The 11,542-nt window shown below is 35.0% G+C and overlaps 2 protein-coding genes across 3 annotated transcripts in view; one reads left to right on the top strand and one right to left on the bottom strand.

Moving 5' to 3' along the window:
* The window catches only part of LOC107701549 (guanine nucleotide-binding protein subunit beta-4-like), a 12,684-nt gene extending 7,726 nt beyond the window's left edge, over nucleotides 1-4,958 (top strand). The window contains exons 4-10 of the mRNA XM_016503622.1: nucleotides 479-585; nucleotides 857-920; nucleotides 1,632-1,794; nucleotides 2,601-2,667; nucleotides 3,180-3,381; nucleotides 3,483-3,699; nucleotides 4,612-4,958. Of these exons, the coding sequence (XP_016359108.1) occupies nucleotides 479-585; nucleotides 857-920; nucleotides 1,632-1,794; nucleotides 2,601-2,667; nucleotides 3,180-3,381; nucleotides 3,483-3,699; nucleotides 4,612-4,718 (927 nt within the window). The 3' untranslated portion in view covers nucleotides 4,719-4,958. The remainder of the gene's footprint in view (nucleotides 1-478; nucleotides 586-856; nucleotides 921-1,631; nucleotides 1,795-2,600; nucleotides 2,668-3,179; nucleotides 3,382-3,482; nucleotides 3,700-4,611) is intronic.
* A 2,545-nt stretch (nucleotides 4,959-7,503) lies between these two features.
* Nucleotides 7,504-11,542, bottom strand: part of LOC107701405 (mitofusin-1-like) — a 39,486-nt gene continuing 35,447 nt past the window's right edge. For both annotated transcript variants that reach the window (XM_016503440.1, XM_016503511.1), the window contains 4 exons: nucleotides 10,396-10,569; nucleotides 8,672-8,868; nucleotides 8,331-8,465; nucleotides 7,504-8,140 (listed from right to left, as the gene is read on the bottom strand). In XM_016503440.1, coding sequence (XP_016358926.1) covers nucleotides 8,071-8,140; nucleotides 8,331-8,465; nucleotides 8,672-8,868; nucleotides 10,396-10,569 — 576 coding nt within the window. In that variant the 3' untranslated portion in view covers nucleotides 7,504-8,070. The remainder of the gene's footprint in view (nucleotides 8,141-8,330; nucleotides 8,466-8,671; nucleotides 8,869-10,395; nucleotides 10,570-11,542) is intronic.

Here is an 11,542-nt window from a genome sequence, read left to right as displayed (position 1 = left end):
CAGTATAAAGTATAAGTCATTATAATCCGTAATTATGTCCCCACTGGATGCAACAAATGCCTCGTTTGTTTTAATGTTCCAATCACAACACACCTCGCTTTTCAGACCGATGAGCTTTGTAAAAATCGACGCATTTCAAAAAGGCGGGGCATAGAGGAGAAACAATAATGTACAGTATGTGGAAAATAATGTGTTTTTTTAACTTTAAACCGCATAAACACATTTCATTACACCAAATACACAAAATAATGTTCTTTTTAGCAACATCATATGACCACTTTAATGTAAAAAAACAAACATTTTCCAGCTTTTTTCCCCTGCATTTTTACAGAATGTTGAGTAAATATTCTGTAAATGAGCTAAATGCACATGAAATGCTGTAGAAGATGATGCTGAGCTTGCTTACTGTACCATTGGACTGGAAGCTGATAATGTTGTGTGGCATTTCATCTCTTGCTGTTTTGGGCTCATATGGCAGATGACAGCGAGCCTGGACTCAGTGGGGCGGATACAGATGAGAACGAGACGCACGCTCAGAGGTCATCTCGCCAAAATCTACGCCATGCACTGGGGCAGCGACTCCAGGTGTGTGTTCGATCGATCGGAGGGTCCCTAATCATCACGATTGGTTTTATGTACAAAAAAAACGCTGCTTTAAACACTCTGAGCTGGTCTAGTTTCAACTGTGTGATTAATATTCCATGAAATAACGCTTGGGACCCTGGTGTTCGTTTTCCGTTTTCCCACCATGTTTCTCAAATCCCATCTGTGTCCTGAATTAATTACGTTTTGTTGATTGAAAAATGGATACGCTGCATTGTGGATTTTTATCATTTCTGTGCCTTTCTTTTTTTAGGTTACTTGTCAGTGCCTCCCAAGATGGCAAACTGATCATATGGGATGGTTATACGACCAACAAGGTAATGAGATACTAGAGCCATGCGCAAATTATTCAAATTAAAAATGTTATTTAGCATCACCGACTCAACCTAAAATACAGACGAAGATAATTTCATGGGTTGAATCAGATAAAAATCGCTCTTTAAGGGAATAGTTCACCTTCGTCCAAGAATGGTTCAAATTTGTTGAAAATGTGCTCACTCTCAGAGCATCCGAGATTAGGATGAGTTTGTTTCTTCATCAGATTTGGAGAAATGTAGCATTGCATCAGTGTCTCAGCAATGGATGCTCTGCAGTGAATGGGTGCCGTCAGAATGAGAGTCCAAACAGCTGATAAAAACATCACAATAATCCACAAGTAATCCACAGCACTCCAGTCCATCAGTTAACATCTGGAGAAGACAAAAGCTGAAACAAATCCAGCATTAAGATGTTTTTAACTAAAATGCGAGTCCATAATAACGTCTTAATGCTGGATTTGTTTCAGCTTTTGTCTTCTCCAGATGTTAACTGATGGACTGGAGTGCTGTGGATTATTGTGATGTTTTTATGTTTTATCAGGTGTTTGGACTCTCATTCTGACGGCACCCATTGACTGCAGAGCATCCATCTGATGACGGTTGCTGGTTACCACTTTTTACAGTGTCGCCCAGTGTTGCTTTCTTTTTATCTTCCACTTTAGCTCGTTACATTACTGAAGGATGTTGTATGTTTTTAACTCTTTCTGGCAGATGCACGCTATTCCCCTGCGCTCCTCCTGGGTCATGACCTGTGCCTACGCCCCGTCGGGGAACTATGTGGCCTGCGGAGGCCTAGACAACATCTGCTCCACCTACAGCCTTAAAACGCGCGAGGGCAACGTCAGGGTCAACCGAGAACTGGCTGGACACACAGGTAGAGTCACATTTATTTATCTCCTCAGTCATAAAGCAGGGTTCCCAAACTTCATCAGCCGACCCACTTTGACCTAAAATATTTACTGAGATTACAAGTTAACTTTTCAACAATATAACAACACACTTGATGGTTCTCTGATGTCGGATTATTTAGGTAAACAAATAAAATATTTAAAGTGTTGTATTTTTACTGGGGTTTTTTTGCAATATTATTATTGATGTTACGTAATAATAATATATCCACTATCAGGCAAGTGTGGAATAATTATTTAGGAAAATTCCGCTTTGCATCACAGGAATAAATTCCATTACAAAATATATTTAAATAGAAAATAGTCAAGTCAAGTCAAGTCACTAATTAGCGTAGCTGCTGTTCCAACCAAGCAAAATTGATTTGTTTAACCCAAACTAAAGAATAATGTGCATTTGATCAGATATAACTGCAGTAAAAGAAATAGTCATTTTAACTTGTAATAATATTTCTCACTTTTGCTGTTTTTACTGTATTTTTGATCTAATAAATGCAGCCTTGATGAGCAGAAGCGACTTCTTTCAAAAACATTTAGATTTTTAATTATTCCAAACTTTTGACTGCTAATTATAATTATATAATTCTATATTTTATATGTAAATATAATTACGTATTTTTATGATTTAATTAACTAAATATTATTACCGTAGCTAACTCACAGACCTCAGTTTGGGAAGCCCTGCTCTAAAACGATTCTTTCTGTGTGGCAATTCATACAATACATCATTAATCAATGAAATACATAATTAATGAATTTATGAATGATTCTGTAGGCTATCTGTCTTGCTGTCGTTTTCTTGATGACAATCAGATCATCACCAGCTCTGGTGACACCACATGGTGAGTTAATGTTACATACAATAATAATAATTAAACTAATTATAATGGTCTAGTATTAGTATGTCAAGGGATAAATGGTATATGCGGCGTTAACTTTATTTGGCATGTGCATATTTTAGCTTCATTTTTTCTTTTTGAAATTCACGTTTGTTGTACGTTGTATTCAGAGCGTCTTGCATTCATTTTATTTAATTTAGCTAATTTTTAAAAACTATTTTTAATATTTATTTTGTTTTTCATTGTATATTTTATCATTTATTTATTTTCTATTTATTTATTTATTTTTATCCAAAGTGTTTTGCATTGCATTTAATAATATATATTTTATTAGCTCATGCATTCCCTGGGAGTCGAACCCATGACCTTAATGTTTGAGCTACAGGAATGATTTATTGCAATATTAAATGCATCATAGTTGTTATTTCAGGTTGTCTTTGAATTAAAAGCGTTTGGTTTTGATTGAAACCAAATGGAACCTGTGTTCAGCTTTGCTCCTGTGTCTCTTGTTGCAGTGCATTGTGGGACATTGAGACGGGCCAGCAGACCACCAGTTTCACCGGACACACGGGGGATGTCATGAGTCTGTCGGTCAGTCCTGATTTAAAGACTTTCGTGTCAGGAGCCTGCGATGCTTCTGCTAAACTGTGGGACATCAGAGACGGGATGTGCAGGCAGTCCTTCACTGGCCACGTCTCGGATATAAATGCCGTCTGCGTAAGATGTTTAAAATCATGCTTGCTATTTGTTTAGATGGGGTGGTGTAGAAGCTCCTCTACATGGACGGTTGTGTTGAATTCGGTTGTTTACTCTCGCAGTTCTTTCCGAATGGAAATGCCTTCACAACGGGTTCAGACGACGCCACCTGCAGGCTGTTTGACCTGCGCGCGGATCAGGAGCTCATGATGTATTCTCACGACAACATCATCTGCGGCATCACCTCCGTGGCCTTCTCCAAGAGTGGACGCCTCCTGCTGGCTGGATACGACGACTTCAACTGCAACGTCTGGGACACTTTAAAAGGCGAACGTGCAGGTAAGGGCAAAACATTTTGTAAATATAAGTGTATGTGTTTTATAGGGGGTGGGTTTGCATATTTTATAATTTATTTGTATTCTTAATTTATTTTCTTGTTTGCTTTTATTATTATTTATTGTTGTTATTTATTTTATATTGTCTGCTTTTAAGTATTTTATTTATAATTTGATTATCTTATTACTTTTTTATTATTTATTTTTTTGTATTTGTATTTAATTGTATTATTGTTTATTTTGTTGATCTATTTTTAATTTATTTGTTTGCATATTTTTATTTATATTATTTAATTACTTGTATTATTATTAAATGTTTTTATTTTTGATTTTTTTTTATTATTTATTTTATTTTTTGATTTTATTTTTATACATTTATATTTGTTTGCTTATTTGTAATTTTTATTTGATTATCATTTATTTTATTTTATAATATTAAATAATATAATATATTTTATTAAAGTTATTTTTACTGTATTTTTATTTCAGTTTTTTATTTTTTGATTATTGTTTGTTTTATTGATTTATTCGCATTTGCGTGCATATATTTATTTATATTCATTTAATTACTTATTTTATTTTTTTTATTTTTGTTTTATTATTTTATTTTTATATTTTTATTGTAAGTTTATTTTATTTTTATAAATTTTTTTTTTTTTTGCTTATTTGTAATTTTTATTTGATTATCATTTTATTTTATAATTTTGTAAATGTTATTTTTACTGTTATTGTTTTTGATTATTGTTTGTTTTATTAATTTATTTGCATTTGCTTGCATATTTGTAATTATTTATTTATGTGTTTTGTGTTGTTGTCATTTAATTTTCTTAGTATTTTTATTAAAAAAAAAAATTACATTATTTTTTTTTTGCTTTGCATTATGATAACCTGTATCGATCCCTCTCTCTTTCTCCAGGTGTCCTGGCCGGTCATGACAACAGAGTGAGCTGTTTAGGAGTACCTGATGATGGGATGGCTGTGGCCACGGGATCATGGGACAGTTTCCTTCGGATCTGGAACTGAGAATGGTATTAAAATTTCCAGTTTCCTCCGGTCCCATTTCTACGTCTTTCCACAGCAGTTCCTCTGTATTCCAGTTATTACACATGATTTTCAGTATGTAGTTCCATCCCGTGGAGAAGCCAATCATCACTGCCGGCCACAGGAATTATAGGAAGAGATTATTAAAGTGTCATTGTGTAATATGTAAATATACATGTATATGAATATAGATATGGTATATATGTACAGCATTATGTGTATGTATATACCATATAGTATATACATACATAGTGTTCATGTATATATTTTTCTAGTTGATCATTGGCCCATGACATTTTTATTAATCACTTTTTTTGTATTTTGTTGTTTGTTTGTTGTACATAGAAAACAACGCTAAACTAAATGGAACGTTGCAAACAGGCTGTATTACAAAAATTGTATGTGAGGTTTTCGTGCATTGGAAAACAAAAGCATAAAACACATTGTGTTTTTATGCAGATTGTTTTTTTTACACGCCACTAAATCAATCATTTATTGGTGCTTGAGGGTGTTTGGAAAGAAGGCACTGAATTTTCTCACAGCTTTGAGATCTAATGTTTAATTCGAAGCATTTTGATGCCTTGTTTTTAATTTGATAACAAAATTCATGATCGATCTGCTCTTGATCTTTAGCCTTAAATACTAGTGATCAAAACAGAACTAATCCTAGTATATAAATTCCTATTCTTGGTGCTTACAAAGAAATCTGTGCTTTGAATGAATTCATAACACTCGCTTTTTCTATTTTTCTTTTTTTTTAAATTAGAAATGGCCACAAACCCTCCTCTTAAATTGAAGTGTTGCAGTGTTATAAAGATGGAACGTATTGAAAACAGTATATATACTTTTTTTTTGGTGTTCATTAAGCGTAATTTGAGAGTTTCAGCTTGTAAATGTGTGCAAACAGGTGGAAATGAAGAACACTATCTGGTCAGGATGGTTAAACTGCTCACCGAGTCACTATATTTGGCTTAATTTTTCAATGAATCAAAAATCGTAGATCAGAGCGATGAAGCCGTTTACTCACTTTCGCCATATTTATGTGCCATCAGTTCTGACAGTATGCCTGTGTTTGTTGCGGTTGCCAGATTAATGCTGGTTTGAGACCCAGTTTAATAAGCCTGATTAAAACAGTGATATTGTTAACGCTCTTAACACCTCATATAACTGTGAAAAGCATTTAAAATACTTTGCCTTTTTATATTAAAGGGAATCGGAAAGCAGCTTGAAATTATTATAACACGTATTTTTTTTCTGCAAGAAGTGCTTTTTAGCATGAATAAAAACCCTTTCACTGCTCCATAAAGGAATTGATTTTAGTTTGTTTTATGCCGAGTTTTATGATGATTAACTGTGAAAAGGGGATGTCTTTGGTAATAATGTCACATTTAGAATTCACTTTAAACAGGATTTTTGCTGGTGTTATTCGTATTGGTTAGATTTGAGTCAGATTTCTATTGTTGGTACTGTAGAGGTTGCAAGATTGCCGCTCAGTGATTCTTTTTGTGGTTGTTTTATTACGATCATGTTGAAGATTTGAGTGGTTGGTTCTGGATCCGCTGAAATCGGCAGTTTTAACATATAGCTGCCATAAGAGTGGCTGAAATGCTGATGTTTTAGAGCTTTAATTAATGAATACCATGGATGACTTTTCCAAATGCGTTGTTTTTTTTGTTTGCACGCATTATTTCCAAACCACTCAAACTCGGCAATGAAAGAGCATTGTAGTATTACAGTACATGTTAGAACCCCAGTGTTTTAAGTATTCATAATATACTTTTGGCTCGATTTGTAAGCTTCATATTCCTTTTTTGTTTCTTTCTTTTTCTTTTGAGCCAATACAACCAGGAGTGTTTTGCCTTGTGTTCTTTCACAGTGCCCATATTTTCAAATAATCATTTTTAATAAACTTTTTTTTTTTGGTATTTGTAAAGTAACATGGTGTTAATGCTGCCATACAATGATATTGTAACCAATAAAAAGACTTTTAACCATATCCTAAGATGTGTTCGGTTTGATTGTCTTTTAAACTTGTGCAGTTATATTTAAATATGGATTTTTGGGCTAGATATCTAGGGAAAGTTATATTACATGCCGTTTTCAACTCAAAACAAAACATTTAATCAATTGTAATTGGTTTTTCATAGGCGTTTTCACTTAAAAGTAAACTTTACCATAAACTTTATATTAAGTAAACGAACGAGTTCATTTACATTTTACTATTAATGTACCGCATATGAATGCCAATTTTTGTCCGTTTCATATACCTTTATCTACTATTTCATACAATGTTTACAAACACTGTACACACATTTTCAAAACTGTACAAGCATCTATCAAAAATGATTGTTGTTGGGTTTCCATATTATATGGGGACTTTCCATTAGACATAATTTTACTGTACTAACTGTATTTTCATTCCCCTAACCCTACCGCTCACACAAAACTTTGCATTTTCACATTTCCCAAAAAAAAACAAAAAGCTGTTTTCTCATGGGGCCCAACTAAATGTCCCCACAATGTCAATATTTGGATGATGAGTGTGATTTAGAAGAACAAATCTCAGAAACAATGTTTTTTTCCTGTGTAAATGAAGCAATAAAAAAAAATATATAAAAAACAAAAAGTTATGTTTTGTCCTAAAAGTGTATTTAGTGTAAGTAAATAAAGTGTAAGTAAATAAAAATAAACTATATTTGAGTAATTTATTGATATAGTTAAATATTTGGAGTCAATTTGACCCCACACATTAAAAACATGGTTGAAATTTACACACAACAGGAGGGTTAATAATATTTTATTATATTTTTATTACACCGGAGGAATTTTTACATTGGGATTCCAGGATATCACATTTACATGTTTAGAAATAACAGAAAATTCATAAAGAGAATCTGGGGTTAGACTCTCAAGAAACAGAAAACAGGCTTTGTGATCAAAAGGCAAATCTACACAACTCTGAATTCCCGATGACATGAATTCTGTTTCTGAAGAAAAAGGCTCTGTATAAGAATGAAAGTTTTACTCCTTCATTACGCTGAACCTGAACAGCAAAACTGACTCCATTTTGAAATTCCAGATGCTTTTTTCCTTTATGTTTTGCATCATAGGGGAGTGTTTTCAAGTTCAGTTCCAGTGAAACTCAACCAAAATACAGCACTGAAAGCAGCTTTAATTCAAGAATACAAATTTTACAGTTAAATACAAGTACAATTTTCCCCCTCTGCATTCCTTGCAACATCTGGCGAGTCGAGAATTCCCTAAACAGCAGGGTGTACAGTATTCACGAGTTACATCACTCTGGAAGCAGCCGAGCGTCCGTGTGAACGCAGAATCAGGGCTGAGGACGAAGATACTGGGAGCTGAAATCCTCCAGCTGCTTTTCCAGAGCCGTGGCTTTATGTCTAGGAAAGGAAACGTGGCTATGATTACAAACGCCTCAACACGATCAATATTAGAGATGTGGAAAACCTCACATTTTCTAAGGTGCAACTCAAAGCTTGACAGAAATACAGAAGTCTCCGGATCCATTTGTTAACCGGATACGGAGTCCAAATAGTCTCCATTGCCATTAATGATGGCTCAGACACTGACCTGAGCACTTTGGATCGCTTCTGTACAGTTTCCAGCTTCTGGATCTTGTGGGTGAGCCGTTGGATGCCATTCTCCAGCTCCTTCTGGGTGATGTCGACTTGCTGGCAGAGTTGGGCGAATGTGCTGGCGATTTCTCTTTATCAGACACACAAGAACACTTTTAACATACAGGACGACTTGCATGAAAAGAACAGCTCTTCAGCTGCAGTGAACGTCATTGATAGCAGTTCCCTAATGCTGTATTCATCTCAAAATGACTCAAAATGCATCCAAATTTGGAAAACAGCTTCCTTACAGACCAAAATCTGATTTCAAATGGACTCTGATGTAAAAACACTTACTGCTGCACTTGGTGGCTGCAGTTTGAGCTGGTGAAACTGATGATCATTTGAAGTTTTTCGGTGGCGTAATCCACAAACTGTTTCTTCAGGGCTCTTTCCTTGGCTTTGGTGGTCCAGGTGAGTTTTTCATACAGGTACAGCATGCCATACAGACTAATGGAGAGAGCGATCAGACGCCAGCCAACTGTTCGCCACACCTAACAGAGGGAACAGAGATGAACTTCAATAACAATGCATTCATTTCCAACCCATGAGAAGTTAAGGTCACATGTACCGTCATTCAGGGAGTTTTGTGGGCGGTTTGGGATTAGGAATTGGGAATTTTATGTGAGGTTTTGCAACGGGTCCAAGTTGGTATCGCAAATTCACAGCTGGGTCATTCTGTCTCAAATCAACCAAATTTCAGAAACTTCCCTGGCTACAATTTTTGAAATTGTTAATATTTTTTATGAAGAAAGACAAACACGAATAGTCAAAATATTAAATGCCATGGATGGATATTTACTGAGTAATCCACTATTTTGTCGAGGGGGTCAAAATGAGATTTGGAGCCAAATTACAGGAGGTGGAAAGTGACTTTAGAAATATGGCAGCATCGTTATTTTATTTTCACACAGAGATTGGTAGGTCTATTAGTAAAATCTGTTAACTTTAGCAATGCTTGTTGCATTATATGCCAGTGGTGACCGTTCAAAAATGGGGAAAAAGCACTTTTTGCGTTTTTTTTCCCCAAAGATTGCATGCCTGTAACTCAGGAAGTATTAAATATTATCCTTTTTGATGTTGGTTTTTAACAAACTTTTCTTTTGAAATCTTAATTTTTAAGGCCCTATATGGTTCAACTGAGTTACAGGCATTTTTGAACGGTCACCACTGGCATATAATGCAACAAGGATTGCTAAAGTTAACAGATTTTACTAACAGACCTACCAATCTCTGTGTAAAAACGAGATAACGATGCATCCATCTTTCAAAAGTTGGATGCATCTTAATGCCCCCATCAACAAAACAGTAGATAATTCAGTAAATATTCATCAATGGCATATAATATTTTGTCTTTTTTTGTCATTTATTTCTTTATTTCACCCAGCTGCTTGGTTTGAAAGTTACTTCATATATTACTACACTATTGATAACAGACAATGGACATTTTTACCCACAGAATTTCGCTAATGTGTCCGCACCTTCACACAAGGAATAGTCACTCACATGATTTCATAACAAATATTTCCAAATTTATGAATCAAACACATTGCAGCTTATTCTGGCCAAGAACGGCCCATTGTATGGGTCAAAATTATTCATTTTTCTTTTATGCCAAAAATCATTAGGATATTAAGTAAAGATCATGTTCCATGAAGATATTTTGTAAACTTCCTACTGTAAATATATCAAAACTTAATTTTTGATTAGTAATATGCATTGCTAAGAACTTCATTTGGACAACTTTACAGACGTTTTTCTCAATATTTTGATTTTGTTGCACCCTCAGATTCCAGATTTTCAAATAGTTGTATCTCGACCAAATATTGTCCGATCCTAACAAACCACACAACAATGGAAAGATTATTTATATGATGTATAGTATGCTTACATATGATGTATAAATCTCAATTTCCAAAAATTGACACGTATGACTGGTTTTGTGCTCCAGGGTCACATTTATTATAGAAAATAAAGGGGATTCTAAAGCATCAATGAGGAAAAACGGCGATAATTCTCACCACTCCTCCAACGATGATCACACTCATAGACGTGCGAGAGGTGACCGAGGCCAGGTTGTTCACCATAGACATCATGAGTTCTTCCTGTGCCAGAGATGGCTGATTCTGACCTTGAGCTCTGGGGATCTGAGACTGAACCACCGCTGGAGCCGAAGGGGTGGTCGGTGCCGTCAGCTAAGTAAAAAACAACAATAAACACAATAAAATTCCATTCAATCCCAAAATATGTCAAGTTCACACTAGGGTTGTGACGGTGAGGAAATGTTCCCACCGGTTAATCGACGTGTGACAACACGATAATACCGGTATCACCGTGGGGGCAGGGGCGTTCCCTCTTTTCCTCGCTTTTAAATAGCTTGCAAAATGCGTGCGCATTTTACTTTCACTTTCAAATAGCGGCAATTCGGCGCAATTGTTCGTTTAAATTTCCCCTCTTTTCCTCACTTTCCTGCGCTATTAAATAGCTTAAAAGCACCGTGCACATTTTACTTTCACTTTCGAATTAGCGGCAATTCGGCGTCAATTGCTTGAATGCAACAACAAAATACAACGTCAAACTCACTTTAGCCTATATATAAAACATAGAACTTTTATTAACAAAACGAATAAAAATACACCATGCTATAGGGCAGGCTATGCCTAATATAAAATAACAAATAACTTACATAAAGTTTAAATAGGTATACAAAACTGGAAATAAGTAAACATGTATAATATATAACCAAATAAATAAGAAACGTAGAACGTTTATTAGCAAAACTAATTAGACAGCTTGGAGGCACAGCATACACCTTGATGTCAAATAAAATAAATAAATGACACAGAGTTTAAATAAAGTAAAAATCAGCAAACAATGTGGAACCAATTAAATAAGAAACGGATGTTAAAAAAAACTTCCAAAATCACCTTAGATAAACGGCAAAAGTCAACAGGCTTTTCAAAATCCAAAATATTGCCAAACAGGCGCTTCTGCATCTAGTTTAGAAACTAAATCATCCGTGTTCGTCTTGTCTCTCCGGTCTCACCTCACTCTTCTTGTCAGTCAGCTCGACTCACTCTCCTCACTGGAGAAATGAAATCCGATCTGTGATGCGACTGTCCTTCAACTGGATTGAGCAGCCGCGTTCAGTTTTTAATTGTAGTGTCT

Source organism: Sinocyclocheilus anshuiensis, unplaced genomic scaffold (genome assembly GCF_001515605.1).
Source record: "Sinocyclocheilus anshuiensis isolate Anshui unplaced genomic scaffold, SAMN03320099.WGS_v1.1 scaffold21, whole genome shotgun sequence".
In the NCBI taxonomy this organism is placed as follows: domain Eukaryota; kingdom Metazoa; phylum Chordata; class Actinopteri; order Cypriniformes; family Cyprinidae; genus Sinocyclocheilus; species Sinocyclocheilus anshuiensis.
Note: the sequence above shows the minus strand (reverse complement) of the source record. Positions and strands in the feature narration are given on the sequence as shown.